The sequence below is a fragment of the Raphanus sativus genome, chromosome 2 (assembly GCF_000801105.2).
Source record: "Raphanus sativus cultivar WK10039 chromosome 2, ASM80110v3, whole genome shotgun sequence".
Taxonomy (NCBI): domain Eukaryota; kingdom Viridiplantae; phylum Streptophyta; class Magnoliopsida; order Brassicales; family Brassicaceae; genus Raphanus; species Raphanus sativus.
The window spans coordinates 14,228,828-14,250,314 of NC_079512.1; the positions used below are offsets into that span (position 1 = coordinate 14,228,828).

A 21,487-nucleotide genomic window follows, 5' to 3' on the forward strand; every position below is an offset into this window, starting at 1 on the left:
AACTTTCTCTTTCAGCTCATCAGTGAGAATAACTCTGACTTTAGAGAAAGGTTTAGAGGTACCCTTGCACTTTACCTCATACTCAATGGATTTCTCATCACACCAGTGATGTGTCAAAGTCATAGTAGGATCTCCTTTGACCCTTTTCTTCTGGACTTTCTCTTTCACCCTTGCATTCCCATTGAGTTTCTTGGTATCAGTGTGAGGATCTCCATTCAGGACTTCCTTGAACTCACTGTTTTTACCAAGCTCTTTCCTTGGAACAACCATCAGCTTTTCTCCACTGAACACTGAGATGCAAGAGGCGTGTAATTTCTGAAATCTGGTGGGAACAGCATGATAGAAGACATTCTTGTTGATGTGGGAGAAGGAGACTCTCTTATTAGGCATATCAACGATTGCTCCCACTGTAGCCATAAATGTCCTTCCTAAGATCAAAGGCATCTCATGATCCTTGTTCATCTCAATAACCTGAAATTCAATATGGAGAACACAGTCCCCAACTTGGATAGGAAGGTTGCGAATGGTGCCATAAGGAACTGCTCTTGAAGAGTTTGCAAAAGTCAGAGTCACGGGGCGGACCAAGGAGAAATTATTTCTGGGGTCAAAATATAAAAATGTTAATAGTGTGGGTCAAACACAGGTTATTTGTGGGTTCAACCACAGGATTTTACCAACTGAGCTACATATCCTTTAGCAATTTCACATACAAAACAAAAATTTATCATATATTTGTGGTGTCAAGTGACCCCACCCCTCTCCATGTGGGTCCGCCTCTGGAGTCACCTGAGAAGGCTCAACCTCAGTAATGCCCAACTTGTCTATAATCGCTTTTGAGACAAGATTCACACAAGATCCAGAGGCACAAAGAGCTTCTTTATATTCTAATCCAGCAATGGAACATGGAAAAACAAACTTCCCATAGTCATCAACCTTAGGCAATACCTTCAGTGATGGTGTTAAGTCTTCAGTAAAGACAGCCTTAATTTCCTCTCGAGTCTCTCCACTGTTCTTGAAGAACATGTGCAATGGCCGAATCTCCCAAGCTTGTTCAAATGAGATTTTTTGAGGAAGCCTTCTTACCATCTTCCTAAATCCAGCCAACTGCTATGTACTAATGGGATCCATCAGATGTCGAGGTGGAATAGGATAGGAAACTTTAGGAACATAGACTCGCACTGGTGGAATCTCAGTAGATCCGTCAGAAGCGGGAGCAGTCACTCTAGAGCTAGCAGACTGCTCTGTTCTCTGTTCTGCGCCCAGAACAGTCTCAGCGAATAGTTGTTCCGCTTGGTTTTCCTCAGATTGCTCACGTCTCTGCTCGGTTGCATTACAGTGCTCAACCCTAGGATTCATCACACTCTTTCCACGAATGATCTCTTGCTGCCTTTTAACAGTTTCAGCAGTTTGAGCAAGCTGAACATCAATCCTCTTTATGTGGTTGCTCACAGTATCATATTTTGAATTCAGCTCGGTGAACATGCTGTCCATCCTAGTGTTGATGTATGTGGTAACCTGATTCAGTACCTTGACTTAAAGTTGCTGGCTCTGGAGCATATGCTGCATCATGACGTTGAGGTTTTTCAGCTCATCTTGTGGAACAGTCGCGGCTGGAATAGCTTGCTGATTGCTCTGCGGGAAGGTGTTCTGATACCCAGATCCTTGTGCCTGGTTGTTCTGTAGTAGCTGATCGACCTTAGTTGTCAGCTCATCAATTTTCTGAGTGTGTACACTGTTGACTTCCTTGGATCGATCGCTCTCCTGGTTCTCATTGGTTGAGCTAGCTGTCATATTCTCAATCAGCTTAAACGCTCCATCAGTAGTTTGAGTCATGAAATCTCCATTGCTCAAAGAGTTTAGAGCACCTTGGTATTTCCAGTCCACTCCATCATAGAAAATGCCTAGGAGGTAATCATCATCATATCCATGGTGAGGGCATTCTCTCTGGTAGTCATTGAAGCGCTCCCATGCGTCACAAAAAGGCTCATCATGGAGCTGACTTAATGAGGTGATCTTGTTCCTCAATGCAGTTGTTCTCGCCTTAGAGTAGAAATGGTTGAGGAATGCTGATCGGACCTGTTCCCATGAAGTGAGAGAGCCGGTAGGGAGAGAGTTCAACCACCGTGCAGCTTTTCCATCAAGAGAGAATGAGAATAGCATGCACTTGATGTAGTCTGATGGCACACCATTCGCACGAGTGAAACTGCAGACTTTTTCGAAATTCTCAATATGCTCCATTGGAATTTCTGCAGAGAGACCAGAGAACACTTTTCTCTGCACCAGATCAATCAGAGCAGGCTTGATCTCGAAGTCCTGCCTGGTGCAGAGTGGTGGAACAATGGCAGAGCGCGTAATAGGAATGTTCCGCGGAAGGTTTCTCTCCCCAATCGGAACAGTCTGCGCCGCCTGTTCCTGCTGCGCGAGAGCAGCCTGTTGAGCAGCTTGTTGTGCAGCTGCTTGTTGAGCTTGGATGGTCTGCTGCATTTGTTGTTGCATCAGTTGCATTGCAGCAGCGAGATCATCCTGATGGCCGCGATCACCCATGGTGGTGTCCTTGGCTGTTGTCTGTTCTGTCTTTCTAACCTTGCGAGATCCTGGTTGCTGAGTGTAACTAAATGTCCTTGTACGTTTCTCCGAGTATGTCTACTGGTCATGCACCTGGAACATTAGCTACAACAAAGAGAAAAGAGCAAGTTAGAGGTCTTAGACTAAATAAATAACCGAAAAATAAAGGTAAAAAGATGGTTCCCGGCAACGGCGCCAAATTGATATTACGTGTATACGCACACCAATTAACCTAATGTGCACAATACCACAATCGAATGGTATGTCGATGTAGCACTTTAGGATCGAATCCACAGAGACCAACGATTACACTTTATTTCTATGGGATCAAAATCAAGCTAAGACAAATATGGGGGTTTGATTTAAGTAGTGACGTGCAAGTAAAGTAAATGATTGCAAAGAGTAAATTCAAATTAAAGAGAAGCCAGTCTAGGGTTACTTCATCGGGTGTTAAAACTTATGAGCCAAACAATTATTCAAGCATAGTTAAGCGTAAGTCTAGAACTCGGATCACTCAAGTAGAACAGCCCACTGTCGTGGTACTGCTCCCTATGCTGATCGATTTCACCGTCTAACTGTCGTTGAGGTGAGAAGCGATCGCAAGCAATAGAGATCAGGTCCGATAGGTTCACAAAACACCCTAATATCTACTTTCGCTGATTAGGGATGCAATGCTCATTCATAACATGTGTAGCAACCTAAGCACTTTTGGTGATCAGATTAAACCGAAGTTGATACATTAAATGACCAGATTAATGCAAGCAATAAGGATGGATATGAATGAAGACAATATAATGATTCACTTATCTATGTTTAGCTCACGAAATCAACACCCTAGAACCCTAGATAAGCTAGAAGACTACTCAGCCATATCACAAGAGATCAGAGACATTGATACTGAATAATACTGCATAAAAAAAACAGAAACAAGAGATAGGATTGAGGGGTTCTTCTCTATGAAAAGTAGCGTAGTATGATGATGAGAAACATAAAAATATGATATATCAAAGCCACATGCTGCTGGGAGAGAAAAAAGAGGATAATTAGGGCAAATCCCGAGATGTTAAATTTTTCTTATTCATCGGGAACAACCACCGGATCACTCCGTCTTCTTGGTCCGCTTGATCGGGAACAGTCATCAGGCTGTTCTACATAAAAATAACCAAACTGCACTGATTTCTACCTCTTTTGCTCCAACAGGTCCATCTCCCATCCAGTGCAACTCCAGACCTGTATTGATTCGAAAATGACTAGAAAGACTCGATAAAGACTTGAAAACCAATTAGAAAACATATATACAATGATGTATAAAACACCATATATCACTACATATATTAATTTTTAGAAGTTATAATCAATAGTTTTAGTTTAAAATTTTTATAAAACAAATTATGATAGTATCTCTGAATCCAAACAATTAAAATAAAAGTACAAATTGTACTTAACCCTGAATTTTTCTCAATAATTACAAAGAAATGCCACTGATAGAAAATAGTAGTTTTTACATTTATGCTAACCCAAAAATTTTGTATACCACAAATAGCACTAAACCTTTCTGAGAATCTAATTACTTAAATTTGACCAGCATATACCATTCGAATGGCACTTTGCATTAAATAACTTGTAGAAATAGAATAAAGCTTGATTTCTGATTATGAGTAATTCCTAAAATTTACATTACCATTAACTTCTGTGTGATTCACCATCATTTCAAATTCTCTTTTTTTGGTTTTTTTTTCCTCAAACGGCCGCTATATTACTTAGACTTGAGGTGGTCTGTGAAACCAGACCGGAATATAACAACCAATGTAATACAAGTTCCTATGGAAAGATCTTACTATCTTAGCTAATGAATCAGAAGATACATTCTCACTGCGCGAAATATAAACTATCGAAAACTCTGAGAATCTACTCTTCAATTTGAGAAGCTCTTTCAGTTCAGTTGAGAAGTTCGGCCATGATCCAGGGTCCTCGATCATTGATATTAAATCCTTGCAGTCAGTTCCAAAGAGCTGACAGGTCGATAATTGCAGCATACACTCCATCGCCCATATTAACGCTTCAAGTTCCGAATGTAAAGCTGATATCCTTCGAGGTTTATTCCTTGCACCCAGTAGCTGAATTCCTCCATCCTTGTTCTTCCATGTCCAACCATAACCACTAAAGAATGCATTATGTGTCCATGAACCATCAATCAAGCATATTTCTGTTTGTAAAGGAGGAGTTGTATCTACCGGCAATACCACCACCTCATCCTTCCGGTTTGCAGCAAACCAAACATGACATTCCGATTCCGCATGTCTTACAGTTTCCAAAGGGTCCCTGTCTATTCCTCTGAATAGCTTCTCATTTCTTCCTTTCCATATGAACCATAGGATCCACGGGTATGGGTCTTTATCTAGTTCCGGGTCTTCAATGTCATTCTTTCTCCAAAATAGATAATCGATGTTCGAGAAATGACTAGCACTGGGAAATGTAGTTGGAGGGGTAAGTGTAGCAGCATGTGCCCAAGTTTGAATAGATGGGGGGCATTCAAATAATGCATGATTAATGGTTTCATCCTCAGCTCCACATCTAGGACAATGATTATCACATCGCATATGACGATGGTTTAGGTTACTAGTAACTGCTAATTGTCCAGATATAGCTATGAAATGTTTGATCTTCGGAGGAGCCTTTATTTTCCAAGCAAAGGCTTGGAGTTTTAAAATACTTGGCTCAGGCTCCGAGGTATGTTCTCTAAGCAAGTTGGTTGCAACCCAATACCCTGATTTGACCGTGTACATTCCATTTTTCGTATAACTCCAGCAATATTCATCTCGAGAAAATTCTTGGCTTATGGCCAGTGATGTTTTCAGCTCAATATCCTCCCTTTGAACATATTGTTCCAGTTTCTGTGCATCCCAACACCTCGGATTACCCGTCATGAGTTCGCTTACTGCCATCAATGGATGTACAACTGGTGCACAGGTTCTGGCCGGCCTCGATGGGATCGTTGGGATCCAAGGATCCTCCCATGCCCTGATCTCATTTCCAGAGTGGACTTTCTGTCTGATACCCGTCAGTATCAACTCTTTGGCAGCCATAATACTCGTCCATCCATATGAGGGAATTTGACATTTTGTTTAGACGCAAAGGCGTACTACATCTAAAGTATCTTCCCCTCAAAACCCTGGCCAATAATGAATTCGGGAATTGTACTAGACGCCATAACTGCTTCCCAAGTAATGCTAGGTTGAATTCGTGGATGAGTTTGAATCCTATACCTCCTTCCTCTCTGGGTTTACATACTTTTTCCCATTTGATCCAGTGTATCCCCCTTTTAGACGGGTTTGAACTCCACCAGAACTGTGCAATGGCACTAGCTAAATTTTCGCAAGTCTCTAATGGTAGAAGCAATGTAGACATCACAAACGTGGGCAATGCAAGCAATATCGATTTTATGAGCACCTCTTTCCCACCTCTAGAAAGCATTCTTCCTGTCCAGCTATTGACTCGAATCTGCAGGCGTTCCTTCAAGTAGGCAAAGAGCCTTACTTTTGATCCACTCTTTTTTTGTTAAAATCCTCTATAGATATGATTTAATTTACTACAAGTATTCCAATCTTATGTGCGTGATTAAGGGCCTTCGTTATAGGCCATAAAATCCCTAAATATCTAACTATGTTGAAAATATCTAACTATTATATACGTAAATAATAAATTGCATCAATAAAATCATTGTGCTATATATTAAAAAGGAATATTTCATTTTGTGAAGGCTATAATCTCGCAATATCTAGAGTAATCCATATTATTGTGTCATCTAATTAAAAAAAAAATATATATATGTACCTATTCATAGGGCTGGGCGTTCGGGTACCCATTCGGGTTTCGGTTCAGTCCATTCGGGTTTCGGGTTTTCGGGATCAAAGATTTCAGCCCCATTCGGATATTTCTAAATTTCGGTTCGGGTTTGGTTCGGATCTTTGCGGGTATAGCTGGTCTAGCAGGATTCAATGGAATCCAGGGGTCCTCCCACACCTTAACCTCATAACCAGAATGTATTTTCTGCCTTATCCCCAGCAACAAAAGCTCCCTCGCAGCGGAAATATTAGTCCAGACATAAGAAGGACTATTTACAGAATTTGCTCGTAAAGGCGAGTTTAGTCTGTAATATCTTCCTCTTAAGACACGGGCTACCAGTGAATCTGGGTTTTGTGTTAGCCTCCATAATTGTTTCACCAGTAGTGCCAGGTTGAACTCGTGAATCATGCGAAAACCAATCCCTCCTTTTTCTCTCGGTAGACAGACTTTCTCCCATTTTGACCAGTGTATTCCTCTCTTAGGGGGATTCGAGCTCCATCAGAATTGGGCAATAGTACTGGCAAGATTTTCACATATCTCCAATGGGAGCAGGAAAGTAGACATAACATACGTCGGGAGAGCAAGCAAAATGGATTTAATCAATACCTCCTTTCCTCCTTTCGAGAGCCAGCGCCATGTCCAGCCATTCACTCTATGCATTAGTTTATCTTTTAAGAAGGCAAAAAGCTTGCATTTTGAGCCACTAATATCTTCTGGAATACCCAAATAAGTCCCCATCCCTCCATCATTATGTATTCCAAGAACATCTTTGATCTCTTGCCTTGTGGTTGCGTTAATCCTCTTACCAAAGAGTAAGGAGGATTTGTCAAAGTTAATACATTGTCCTGATGCTTTACCATAGATCCTGATCACTTTCATTACTTCTTCACATTCACGGGGCTCCGCCTTACAGAAGAAAAGGCTATCATCAGCAAATAGCAGGTGGGATACCGATGGACACGCGCGGGTAACGCGCATCCCTGTTATCTTTCCCTGGTTCTCTGCGTGATTAAGAAGGGTAACGAGCGCTTCCGTGCATAGAATAAAAATGAAAGGAGACAAAGGATCTCCTTGGCGTAGGCCTCTTCCTGGAATAATATTTCCTCTCGGTTGCCCATTCATGAGGACTTTGTATTGTACAGATGTTATGCATCTCATAATCCATGTGACCCAAGTTTCTGAGAAGCCCATCTTCCTCATCACAGCTTCAATAAATGACCACTCCATCCTATCATAGGCTTTACTCATATATGTCTTAATATCCATTCTTTTGTTGCGTCCGCTAGGCTTTGTCCTGAGAGCGTGGAACATCTCTTGAGCAATCATAATATTTTCAGAAATTTGTCTGCCAGCAACAAAGGCTGACTGGGTTTCCGATATCAAGCCTGGTACACTTTCTTAAGTCTCTGACATAGGACCTTAGAGATAATCTTGTAACTTACGTTACACAAACTAATAGGCCGGAACTGAGCCATCACATTAGGTGTTGTTATCTTTGGGATGAGGCATATATTAGTTTCATTCAGACCATCATGCATTATCCCTTCCGTAAGGAACTTATTAACCATACGAGTTAAATCATCCTTTACTATATCCCAAAACTTCTGGTAGAACAGCGCAGTCATCCCATCTGGCCCCGGGGCTTTTTCTGGATGCATAGCAAAGAGAGCTAGTTTTATCTCCCACTCCGTTATAGGTGCTGTAAGACTTTCAATCATTGGCACTGTTATTTTCGTAGGGACTGCAGATAGAGCTTCTTCAATATCCTGTGGATTAGACGACTCAAAGATTTGTCTAAAATAGCTAGTAGCAATGGCTACTAATCCTTCTTCATCTTCCACAATATTTCCATTTTCATCCAATAACTGAGTGATCTTGTTCCTTGCTCTCCTTTGTTTCGTTAAGGCATGGAAAAACTTCGTATTGCGATCTCCTTCCCTTAGCCAAAATACACGACTCTTTTGTTTCCAGAACACTTCTTCTGCCTTAAGAGCATCAGAAAGCTCCATCAAAGCTGCTGCAATCTCCTCAGTTGTGGCATTATCATCTGCATATAAACCTTCCACTTTTTCTTTAAGCTCTTCCACCAATTTCGCAGAGTTTATATTATTTTGTCTCCTCCACTCACTCAAAGCCTTTCTACAACTGGAAATATGTCCATTATAGAAGCATTGGGAGGAAGATCAGGTGATTTCCATCCCTCCAAAATAACTTGTCTCAGTTCCTCATTGTCCAACCATCTTTTGTCAAACTTAAATTTCCTCGATCTCCTGGATGGTTTTTTGAGGATATCAGCAAGTATCGGACGATGATCCGACCCCCATAACCTCATATACTTCATCTTCGAATGAGAGAACTTTTCATGCCAGTCAGCATTTCCTACTGCTCTGTCCAGCCGACATCTAACAGTTACTCTCTCTGCTCTTTTACCAACCCATGATAGCATATTCCAAGTATATGGAAATTCCAGCATCCCACAATCACTTAGCATTTGCTTGAAAGGTAAAAATGAACTATCAGTGCGTTGTCTACCTCCTTCTTTTTCATTATGATCAGTAATTTCATTGAAATCTCCTATCATAAACCAAGGTCCATTCCTTGTTGTTGAGAAATGCGTAAGACGTTCCCAAACTTGATCTCTTCGTTCTAATACTGGATCTCCATAAACAAACGTCATAAAGACTTTTATTCCATCAATGACTGCCTCAATGTCAATCATTCGGTTATTTGAAAACAAAACATTAACTTGAAATTCATCCATAAAAAATAAAGCTAAACCTCCGCTGAGACCAAGTGGCTCAACGGTAAACACATGATCAAATCCTAAGTCAGCCTGAAGGTTTTGCAACCGCAGCCTCCTATTCTTCGTTTCAGAAAGGAACACAAGTCATGGGCGATGCTTTTGACACATCTCCGTAAGGCGTCGAACTGTGAGGTCGCTCCCAATCCTCGACAGTTCCAACTGATTGTCCTCATTGATGATTTTTTGATGAGTTTTTCGAACCCATCAAACCATCATGCGTTGACTTTGTTGAACCATGTTTTTTCTTCTGCTTATCCCCATTCCCATTGTGAGATCTGGACGGAATTGGGCGACGACTTGGAGATCCTCGACTTATAATCTCAAACTTATTCGTGTTCATGCCCAAGGAAGCACCACGTTTGTTTCCATGCTTTCTAGCTCTCGTGGACTTAATGGTTTTATCATCACCCACTTCCGTAGCTATAGCTAGAGAGCTACTATCCTCCATTTCCATCAAGTCCAACCCAAGTAAATCGTCTCCCTCAATTTCATCTTCCATCATCTCACCAGCCAAATGATCCATCGGCTCCATCTCAGATAAAGCTCCAATCATCTGATCATCCTCTATAATAGGATCATTTCCAACCGAAGGGGAGAACAATAAGATCCTACCCTCACCTATGTTCCTCACCGTCACGTTCTCTTCCATTGGGTGATCTCCCAAAGGACTGACAATAGCGCTAGCTAGCTTCCTGACGCCCACAATCTCTTTGCTCCTTTCCTGCGGGATACTTGTGACGTGAGTCACTTGCTCTGACGATTGTTTATGTGAAACAACCAAGAGAGAACTTGTATCTTCTCCATCATCGGTACTCCTTATAGCCAAGACGCGACTGCTTCCCTCTTACCGAGCCCCACGATTTGTAGGGTATACATGTTCAGATGACCTATCGGAAAGCTTGGATTTCTCCTTCCACGTCTGTGTTTTTGATCGGTCATATGGACCTGACCGAGCTCGTGCACCACTGCTCATATGGTTCCTCAAATGATCATCGCGTCTCCTGATAATCTGGTCTGAGTGACTACTCTGCCTGCTGTTTCCATTCCAACGATTAGCTTCCCATGTATTTGAGTATGATCCACGAGCTTCTTGTCTCTGCATCAAAGCCTCCTTCATGTGTTCTCTATGAGAAGAACCATCATTGTACCTTGCTCGAATATTGGAACGAGGAGGGGGATCTTCCCTAAGCTGCAGTGAGGACTGGTAATTGCGTTGATTCCCTGCTGATACATCCCTACCCGTGCGATAGCTAGGATGTCTGTCATCTGGTAATTGCATTCTCGTGAAAACATCAGTGCGGTCCGGAACCTGAATCCGCGACTGAACATCATTGGTCGGACAATAATTTTTCTCATGAGTAAGCATGCCACAAGTCGTGCAGTGCTTGAATAGCAGAGTATACTTTATCTCTATCGTCACCTCATCTCCTTTATACTCCACCTTACGTGAGAACTTCAGAGGTTTGCGAGTGTCGATGTCAATTAACATACGCCCCTCCGTTAACTCAAGTGTGTCCACATGGCCAAGCTACCTCCAATGTTCCTGAGATTAGCATCAGTCCATAAATGTAATGGAAAGCCAACGAGTTGAACCCAAAATGGAATGATCCACGGGTAGTCATCATGGACTATTGGTTCCCATCGAACCAAAACGAACATACAAAAGTTGAATAAGAACATACAAAACGAACATACAGATTTGAGGTCTTCCTCGGTCATGAAGTTGAATAAGAACTTGCCATTTCCTATATCATTTGCTGTGATCCTATCAGCTAAACCCCATTGAGATGGCATAGTTTGTAGCAGCTTCTCGACAATCTGTTTCTTCGGGTTCAAAATCTTCCCTATTAGAATTAGATTAAACTCCTTGATCACGAATGATTCTTCTCGATCCACCAACTTGATTGGCGCGTCATCATCATCCTCGTAGAGGATACCTTTTCCTTTCATGGCTGCCTGATGAGCAGGCCGATAAGTTTCCCTAGACCCCATCCAATGAAACAGAGTTAGACAGGGGAGAACCAGCAAGCAGATTGGAATCCTGAGATATTGAACCAGCGTATTGCGTACGGATCACACGAAACCAGATCGATTCACGATACCAAAAGAGTATGTGAACCAAACAGAAGCGATACACTCCCGTTGTAAGGACAAGAGAGAACTAAGTGTAAACCGATCAAAGGAACGGTACAAGACGATTAGAACAGAACGTGCGTTGCAAGGAAACAGATCTGCGTGACGGAGACGTTACGAAGAGGAGGAGAGGAGGCGAGCAAGGAGTGTACGAAGTCTCCCTTGCGCCTTGGATGATAAACGTCATCGATCAGAAGTGCTTGATCGACACCGAGATCATATGAATCTCAGAGTCGCCATGGCAATCGCTAGAGAGAGAGCGGCTAGGGTTTCTTCTGTTGAACATCTAAATATGTTACACTTCTTAAGGATGTGAAGTCTTTCTAATCACATTATGTATCAATACCATTAAAAAAAAGACCATATTTTTAGGTGCCTTTTTGTCTAAATATTATTTACAACTCTTTGCCACTAGAATTTTTTAAAGCTATGCTTTTAATTTAATTATGTATTATCGATATTTATTTTATTTAAAATTTAGAAAACAAATTCGCCCAACAAATTGAACCAACAAGATTTACTCAACTATTTGGGCCATCGCTCAAGGCCCACTGTTCAAATATGAACACTATAATTATTTTATAAACATATTTAATACGAGTCTAATAATTTTCTAACTAAACAATCTCTAAACTCTTAAACATAAAAAACGTAAAGTATTTTAACATATGATTATACACATAATATAAATCTAACTAGAACAAAAGCTAAAACAATTCAAGATATAGTTATATGTAAATATAATATGTTTCCCATTTATGTAGTATTTTTCAAGTTTATAATTTTTGAAGTTTACAATAGTTATTTGAATTAATATTGTTGTGATCTCCAATTATATACTGTGTATATTCCTAACTCAATCCCGTTTTAATAGTTTTCGTAATCAGCTAAACCAAAAATATAAAATCAGTATCATTTAGCTGAATATTTTTAAAATATTGCTTTTTCAAACTTGGTCGACAATCAATATCAATTAACAGAACGGAACATAGATTACTAGATACACTCCTAACTATATGGCATCTTTATTATTCTTAAATCTATTATTTAATTCTCGAAATTAGTTTTTAGGCAACAATCATCATCATCTAATGTAAACGAAGGTGCCATATAAACATATTAAATATTTTTTTCCAAATTATGGTTGTATCTCCATTTTCACAAAATCTATCAAGTTTCAAATTTAGAATATTTCAGAATATGCCACCCAGTTATTTCCTAAATGTTGAACTTAACCTCAACACCTAAAATTCTTTTTATTGTATATATGAAACCTTCGCCACTCTTCTCAAACAAATACTTTCTCAACTTTTTGACCTTAGGCTTCTTGCTTTGTGGCTTCTACTATACAAATCGGAATGGTTTGTTCATGCAGAAGTGCTACACTCTTGGAAACAAAACACTATCTTATCAGGCTAACCATGGAATGTAAGTGTTTTTACTGAAAACCTATATATATATATATATATATCTCAAAACAATCTTTATCAACTCATATAATATATGCCGGATTCATCTTTACAATCATAGCATAACTTTCATATTGATATATGTAACATGTTTTGATAAAAATAAATAAATATATGTAACATGTAAAAGGGTCACAAAATTCATGCCTCATGCAAGAAGATATATGTGGTTTAACTATATCTTTTATATATTTAAATTTAGATTCAATGATAAGGAAAGAGCGAGTAGATTGTTTGAAAGTAAAGAAGAAAATCTTGAAATATATATTTTTTCAAAAACAAAAAAAAATCAATATTGCTGTAAGCTTGAGCAATCATAGAATTGAATTAAGAGTGATAAATGGTTACTCTTCCTCAGCAAGAACTTCCAAGAAATGATTCAAACAACTCAGTTTGTTATAATAAAAAACTATCTTTAATACAATAAAACAGAAGTCAATTGACAATTCTGTGTTTGACACCTGTTTTTTAATTTTTTTTCCTTTTCCAAAATATTGCCATATGGAAAAGTTTTTTTAAAAAATATTTTAATCAAAATTATTTTCCTGAAAAATCTCAATCTCAATCCCGAGTTTTCAGTAACTCAAAATACCTATATTCCTAAAATTTCTCCCATTATAATCACCACGTTCAAAAATCACGATGTAAAACTGCATTATTATACCTTCTCCATCTTTCTTTCTTCTACATTGCTTCATATTTTCGTTTTTTTCTCTGTTCAGATCTTTGACTGATGTATCAATATCCATACAACTAATATTCTTTTATTATTTCTTTCAGGTTGAAAATCACATCCAAATGCTGAGTCTACTCATGTTTTAAAGCATTGTCTGATTGTCAACTAACGATAAGTATCTCCAACTTTATTGTTTATAAATTTGGTATTTAATCATCTGTTCTTTCCGTGGTCTTTTCTTTTGATCAACCTCTTTCCGTGGCCTATTTTAGGAAACTACTCGGCTTGCTTGCATCCAACAAAACACAGAAACAGAGAAGGAAGAAAACAAAAGAAAAACTTGGCTGTAACAAAAACGAAGTATTGTCAGACCAATATATGATGAAGCACAAGATAAACTCAGATGACAGACAAAACAAAACGAATGAGCCTTTTCTTAAAACAAGTGTATCCTTATATCTTTTCTGAATTCTCTCTAACTCTTTTAATTTTTTTTTGTAGCCTCCAAGAAATCTTATTCAGTGGCTAGCTAACCAATAATGATGCGATGGCTCTTTCAAATTTAAAGATGTGAAAAAAACCCTCTACCAAGGATATAAGGTATCAACAAAACTGTTTGTTATAGTAGAGCATGTTCGATTATCTTAAGATTATTTTATATAAAGATTGTATTTTTTACGTACATGTTTAATAATAACTTTTATTATGTTAATCTTTTAGAAATTTATAGTTCAGAAAAATCATTAAAAACAGATAGAAATAAAACTGAATAAATTAAGTATGTACATTTGATTTAAATGACTCATTTTACATGCAAGCAAAAATTGATCCGTGCTTAGCACAGGATGAATTATCTTTTTAGTTTTAAAAATATTTTTATTATATCATTATTAGTTAGTTATCTGATTTCATAAAGTTTAAATTCGTTTTTATGTTTGAGTTTTATTATATTAAATCATAATTACTAAATATTTTATAATTACTCATTAATATATGTATTACTAACTAAAACACTATGATAATAATTATTATTTTATTTGGTCTGAGTTCTTACATATTAATTATAATTTTTAAAAATTTCTTTGTACACATATTTATTATATAGAAATAAATCTTAAAAGTCACTTAGTATTCTCTTTTCAATTATATAAAATTTAGAATTCTATTTGATTAATATTTAGTTATATACTTTATGTTTTCAAATTTATATTTTAAAACAATTCAGATAACAACACAATATACATATAGGAATTATATTTATATTTTAAAATATTTTTAGATTTTGGATAAATCTTACTAATATTAATTTTAGTCAATTATCTAATCAAATAAATTAATTTTCGATTTTATTTTTAGCTTAATTATATTTTATCGATATTAACCACTCAAACTTTTAACGTGAGAGTTCTATTGCGAAAAATCACTTCGCAAATAATAGTATAGATTAATATTTAGTTATATATTTTATGTTTTCAACTTTATATTTAAAAAAATTCAGATAACAACACAACATACATATAGGAATTATATTTATAATTTAAAATGTTTTTATATTTTGGATAAATCTTACTATTTTTAATTTTAATCAATTATCTAATCAAATAAATTAATTTTTGATTTTATTTTTAGCTTAATTATATATATTTTATTCATTAAGGATAATATCGATATTAACCACTATAACTTTTAACGTGAGAGCTCCGTTGCGAAAAATCACTTCGCAAATAATCGTATAGATATAGAATCTTTTTTATGCTAATGGCAAAGCCCGTGCATTAAACTACAGTTATGAATCATCAAAAAAAATTTGTTGTGCACTCACAATCCAGTGTCCCGTCACAATTGCATCCCGAAGAACCATATCAATAGAAACATTTTTTTATCTTCACAGCTTCCACAATTTCAGAATGAGGTATATCTCCAATCCAGATTTCGGTTTGGCTTTTTTTGGTTTCGGTATTTTGGTTTATGAAAAATATTTACCGTATTAAAATCATATCTATTTCGGTTTGGTTTATATGCCGTTGGTTTTTTGTTTAATACCAAAAAACTATAAATATATTTCTTTATATAAATTTTGTAAATTTACTTTATTTAATTAGATATCGGCTTTGATAACACATGAAAATAATTAGTAAACATATTAATTAATAATTATATTTTTATAGAATAGAAATAAGAACATATAGTACTTCAAATAAAACATATTTTTCAGAAAATGATTTTCATTTAACTTGATAAAAATGAAAATAACTTTTAACTTAAAACAAAATATTGAATTACTAAAATAAACAGTTTAAGTATGAAGATCATATCAATAAAATAATTTTTTATATGTTATTAGTTATAAGATACTATAATTTACATATAATAATATTATATTTAATCTAATCAGTTTATTCGATTTAATCTATTTATATACTAGATAATATCCATATATAAATTAACTTTACTATGCAGTTTTCAAATACTTTTTTAATTTATGTAATTTATTTTTTATAATATTAAAAATCATTTACTAATTGTATGTGGATTTTTTTTTAACAGTAAAGGCAATGCCCGTGCATAGCACGGGCCAAAATACTAGTTTGCAATATTTCATTTAACTGTATAGATATCCAATTTACTGATTATATTATTTTCAATATTTGATTTAATTCTGAAGATAGAATGATTGTTTAAAATTGATTTACAGATTTTCGTATTTGTCTAATATTCATGACATAATAGAGAACTTTCCATTCGTTTCATACTATATAATTTTCTTTCAGACACCATTCCTATCAATTATCGGTTCTATGACTAATTATAGTACTATTAGTTCTGCTGTGAATAATGCGTTACCTTTTGTTTTTATTTTTGGAGAAATTTCATCAGTTTGCTTCTTTTTCACATTTGGATGCGGCATGCAATACGGAGATGGGTCCTGTTAAAGCCACATAATATATATCAGACTAAGTTCTAATACACTGAAAGTTTTTAACGGTTGTATCAACGAAATTATCTTTTATGGTGGTCGTACTGTTTCTTTTTTTTTCACACTAAAGATAATTTTCATTAACAAGTGGATCAAACCACAGCCATTACATCCCCAATACAGAATAAAGGCATGTTCTTTTCGTTGCCGCTGCGGCAGTGTTCGCAACTGAAAATTAATACTTCACAATGACTGAATTCTTCTTCTCTATGTCGTTTGAGTTGATGCTAAATACACAGCGACTGAAAATTCAACGATTTTGATGACGCTATAAAATCTAGCGACACAAAAACCGGAGGAAGCATCTGTTTCTTATAAATCCAGCGGCGAGTATTAGAAAGATGAAGCCTTCGATTATTTGTTTTCCTTTTATAAATTTAACCGCTGGATGCTGCTTCCGCGGCAACCAAAAGAACAGGCCTTAAGAGCATCTCCAACCCAACTCCATTTTTTACTCCAAAATAGAGTAAAAGTTAATATGGAGTAACATATGCTCCAACCCAACTCCATATCTCACTCCATTTTGAAGTTTACTCCATAAATGGAGTAATCTATTTTTTGTTTGTTCATGACTCCATTATGGAGTGAAAAATGGAGTAGGGTTGGAGCAATTTTACTCCATATTCACTTTTACTCCATTTTGGAGGAAAAAATGGAGTTTTACATTAGAGATACTCTAAAACTCAATCATACCCATCAAAAGTCCTAAAGGACTAAAGGTTGCTTACACAAAAAAGGAAGAGAGCCACCTAGGGTAACCTCTAGCAACATATGATTGAGAAAATTTATCTTTTATGGTGGTCGTATTGTTTCACTTTTAATTATTTTTTACCTTGCAGGCGCAAAATACAACCAATGTTCCTTATTCCTTCAATCACCTAAAACATGTAAATAAAAAAGTTACAGAATATTGTATTCCTTGATCGGAAATAAAAAATCATCTTAACAAATGATAATTGGAGGTTTATAAGAATCATCAGGAGTACTAACCAATCTTTACTAAGAAAAAGTGTAATGTCGTACTTCTTATAATATTCTCTTTTCATCTATTTGCACCACCAATGACCTGAATACACTTTTGTACTTATGGTTAAGTGACTTATAGAAAGATCAAAATTTAGTTCTGAGAAGTGATTGGGAAGCTTTATTAACGGTCACCTTTGTTTGTTTCTTCAGATGTCTTAAAGTCTCTGATCTATGATACGGATGATGTTCGTCCGGTTCGGTTCCTTTCATAATATTTCAGATCTATGAAACACTTCATCTGCATGTTAGGATCTGTGGAAGAAAACCCTTTTTGTTAGGATCTGGGAATTTTTTTTCACTTTGGGAATTTTTTTTATTTTGTAAAAGTAATCGAGCCAAAACAATTTAAAAGTGAGCAAACGATTTATACCTTACAATTCCCTCATTTTGCAGTCATCTTTTTTGGATATACGTGGTAGACCTTTGATTTTCATCATCGATTTTCGATTTTGCAATTAAAGATTGTTCGTTGGTCAAGAGCTGTATGGTCTCTTTTTTCTTCCGTTTTCTGTTTTTTTTACTAGATAAAGCACAGGGTCACTTAAGACCGAAGCAGGTGAATTGTTGGACCGAGTCATCTAATTTTTTAGGATAGTTTAAAACCTTTTTACTTGTGGATCCATCAAGAACCTTTAATACATTGTTACATGAATTTATAAATAAAATCACTTTATTTCCTTTACACTAACAGTAAACTGAATTTATTTGAAAATTATATACTCCCTCTGTTTTTTAAAGATGTATGTTTTAGAAATTTTTTTGTTTCAAAAAGATGTATTTTTCATATTTTCAATGTAATTTTTGTCAACTAATTATGAATAATTGTGAATCTCAAAAACATTAATTGCATTTCTTGAAATTTTATTGGTTTAGAAATATAGGAAATATAAAATAACAAAAAACTATGCACTAATAAGTAAATTTTAATATGTTTTATTAAAAAGTGTGAAAATCTCAAAACATGTATTATTTAAAAACAGAGGGAGTACTAAAAAATCAGTGGCTTTTATTGATATTTAATGTAGAAATTTATTTTATAATTCATAAAAATTACATATAATAGAGTTATAGTGTTAGATTTTTGGGCTTTTTGCAAAAGTGACTCAAAACTTGAAGTCAAACACAAAACTAACATTTTCTTTTGACTCATTTTTTTTTGAGTTTTTAACTCCACATCTGCATTTTATCTACGAAAATGCCATTAACCCCTTTTTTTTTGTTTTTCGAAAATGGCTTTTTTACTGTCTCAACCTCATTTTCTTCAAGTATTTACAATATTGCCACTGCCATGAATAGTGGGAACAACCTTGTACGAACTGTTTGGAGCTTTTAATGCCCTTTAATGCACGTAAATCTCTTTACACTCTCTCTGTTTCAATTGTTATGAACTAAAAACAACATTTCTTTCACTTTCTCTCCATATTCATCCAAAAAACTCAAGCTTTTGATTCAAAATATGGGCGATGGTTGACAGAGCCATATTTCTTTCGTTTTGACTTACGGTTGCTTTCGTTTGAGGTTCTGGGTGGTTGGAGAAGACCCTGTGTGCAAACGAAGTCATCTCACCTAGTTTAAGGTACGAATTTGAATTTTTTTCAAAATCTGTTCGCGTAGAAGACTTACAAGTAAGTCATCTGTATGTAGAAGACTTACTGATGAGTCTTCTGGTCAAACGGACGACTTAAACTAAGTCGTCCAGCTTTGTTTGTTGAAAAATAACACTCTAGACGACTTATATAAGTCGTCTACGAGAAACAGGCTAGTTTTGCATTTGACCGAATCGTGTCAGATCTTTGACTATTTCTGGACGACTTATAATTCAGTCGTCTCTGGGAAAGTTAAAATTTCAATATTTTATTAAACTAGACGACTTACGTGTAAGTCGTCTTAGGTTAGTTTTGTAGTTGAAAAATAAAACTTCATAATTTAACTTTTACCAGACGACATAATATAAAGTCGTCCCGTCAGAAGACTTAATTTAAAGTCGTCCGGGGAAAGCAAAGTCGTCCAGAATTTTTCCCAATTTTCTGGTCAAACCTTGCTTATCCCGGACGACCTTAAATTAAGTCTTCTAGCTGGACGATTTTTAGTAAGTCGTCTGGAGAAAATTAAATTTCAAGTTTTATTTTTCAATTACAAAACTAACCTAGGGCGACTTACATGTAAGTCGTCTAGTTTGAATAAAATATTGAAATTTTTACTTTCCAGAGACGACTGAATTATAAGTCGTCCAGAAATAGTCAAAGATCTGACACGATTCGGCCAAATGCAAAACTAGCCCATTTCTCGTAGACGACTTATATATAAGTCGTCTGGAATTTTTTTTTTAACAAACAAAGCCGGACGACTTAGAATTAAGTCGTCCCTTTTAATTTTCAATTGCAAAAGTGACCTCTTTAGACGACTTACCTTTAAGTCTTCTGGACGACTTAATTCTAAGTCGTCTGCGATAATGTTTATTGAACTTCTTCATTTTCTCTATGTTTACTAATGTGTTTTATTTTGAATATTTGCAGATGATTTTTAAGTTACATGCAGTGTATGGAGAATGGTTGTTGAGAGATTTCCGTTGGGATTTTGTGGTTGATGATCTCAAAGGAGCAAGATTGTTTTTATTGAATGAAGATTCAACACATGCTGAACTTGTTGCAATGGCTCAAGAAGATTATAACCTGGACATGAGATCAGTGACTGTGGAGATTAGCTACTCATTACCAGCAGAAATGATATGACTCCAGGCAGTCCTCCCATTCATGTTACAAGTGATAGACAAGTTCGAAACTTGCTCGAGATACTCAAAACGCATAGAGTATGTTTTTGTGTATCAAGCCGCAGCAAGGTGGAAACGGTTTCAGAGAAAAGAGAAAAAGCTGGTGAATGGGAAGAAGATGTTGGTGATAATGATGAAGCTGGTGAATGGGAAGAAGATGTTGGTGATAATGATGAAGCTGATGAATGTTTTGAAGATGTTGGTGATAATGAGTCTGTTGAAGATGAAAATCAAGATGGGGAGGAGGAAAATGGGGAGGAGGATGCTGATAACACTATTGTTGGTGAAACGGATCAGAATGGTGGGGATTACAGTCTTTATGGAAATGTTCTAGATGAGGACGAGGAAGATGATGATAATATTTGTTTTGAAGAAATTGAAAAGACATATGCTAAGACAAATGCTATTGAAGGAGGAAAATCGGATTGTACCAGCATCTATGTCAACCAGAGTTTTGTTAGCAAGGATGCACTGCTTTCAGAGCTGCGGTTGACAGCAGTGAGGGGTAAGTTTTCTTTCAGAATATACAAATCGACAAAAACTCTCCTTGTGGCAATATGTCGGGTTAGCGGTTTGTGGATGGAAGATCAGAGCGAGTGTGAAACATGGGCCAAACACGTTTTGGGTAACAAAGTATGTGGAAAAACATTTATGCTCAATTGGAGACCGAATTGCTCAGCGGAGACACTGTACTCCAAAGTATGTTGGTAGTCTTTTCATTAATCGTGTTGGGATCATTGATGGGATAACTCCACAGCATATCACTGATGCAATGAAGAACATGTTTGGCATGACGCTTGATTACACCACTTCATACAGAGCACTGTTATATGCACAAAAATTGGTGAGAGGATCAGCAGAAGAAGGGTATTCGCGTCTGCCTTCATATCTCGAGCAAATCTCCATTGCAAATCCTGATTCTATCACGGATATAGAACTTGATTCTAAGAAAAGATTTAAGTATCTATTTCTCTCTTTTGGAGCTTCTATCAAAGGTTTTAAGTATCAGAGAAGGGTCATTGTGGTGGATGGAACTCACCTAAGTGGAAATTATGGAGGTGTTATGTTAGTTGCAGCCGCACAAGATGGCAATTTTCAGATATTCCCATTGGCTTTTGGGATCGTGGATGCTGAAGATGAACCTTCTTGGGAATGGTTTTTCACAAAATTGGCTAGTTGTATATCTCATGACAAGCCTCTGGTGATAGTCTCTGACCGGCAC

At 36.4% G+C, this 21,487-nt stretch overlaps 2 protein-coding genes and 1 non-coding gene across 3 annotated transcripts in view; 1 reads left to right on the forward strand and 2 right to left on the reverse strand.

Moving 5' to 3' along the window:
- The window catches only part of LOC108835357 (histone deacetylase HDT1), a 58,947-nt gene that overhangs the window by 12,606 nt on the left and 24,854 nt on the right, over window positions 1-21,487 (reverse strand). The gene's annotated exons all lie outside the window — the stretch shown is intronic.
- LOC130508819 (small nucleolar RNA R71) lies at window positions 1,921-2,028 on the forward strand. Its single transcript, XR_008943001.1, has one exon. It is a non-coding gene; the product is annotated as a small nucleolar RNA R71 (small nucleolar RNA).
- On the reverse strand, window positions 4,326-5,651 carry LOC108834975 (uncharacterized). Its single transcript, XM_018608294.1, has one exon. The coding sequence runs from the start codon at window positions 5,649-5,651 to the stop codon at window positions 4,326-4,328; it is 1,326 nt and encodes a 441-aa protein (XP_018463796.1).

Bases quoted from the DNA above. Each gene is read 5' to 3' on its own strand.
- LOC108834975 (XM_018608294.1), bottom strand. From the start codon at position 5,651: ATGGCTGCCAAAGAGTTGATACTGACGGGTATCAGACAGAAAGTCCAC.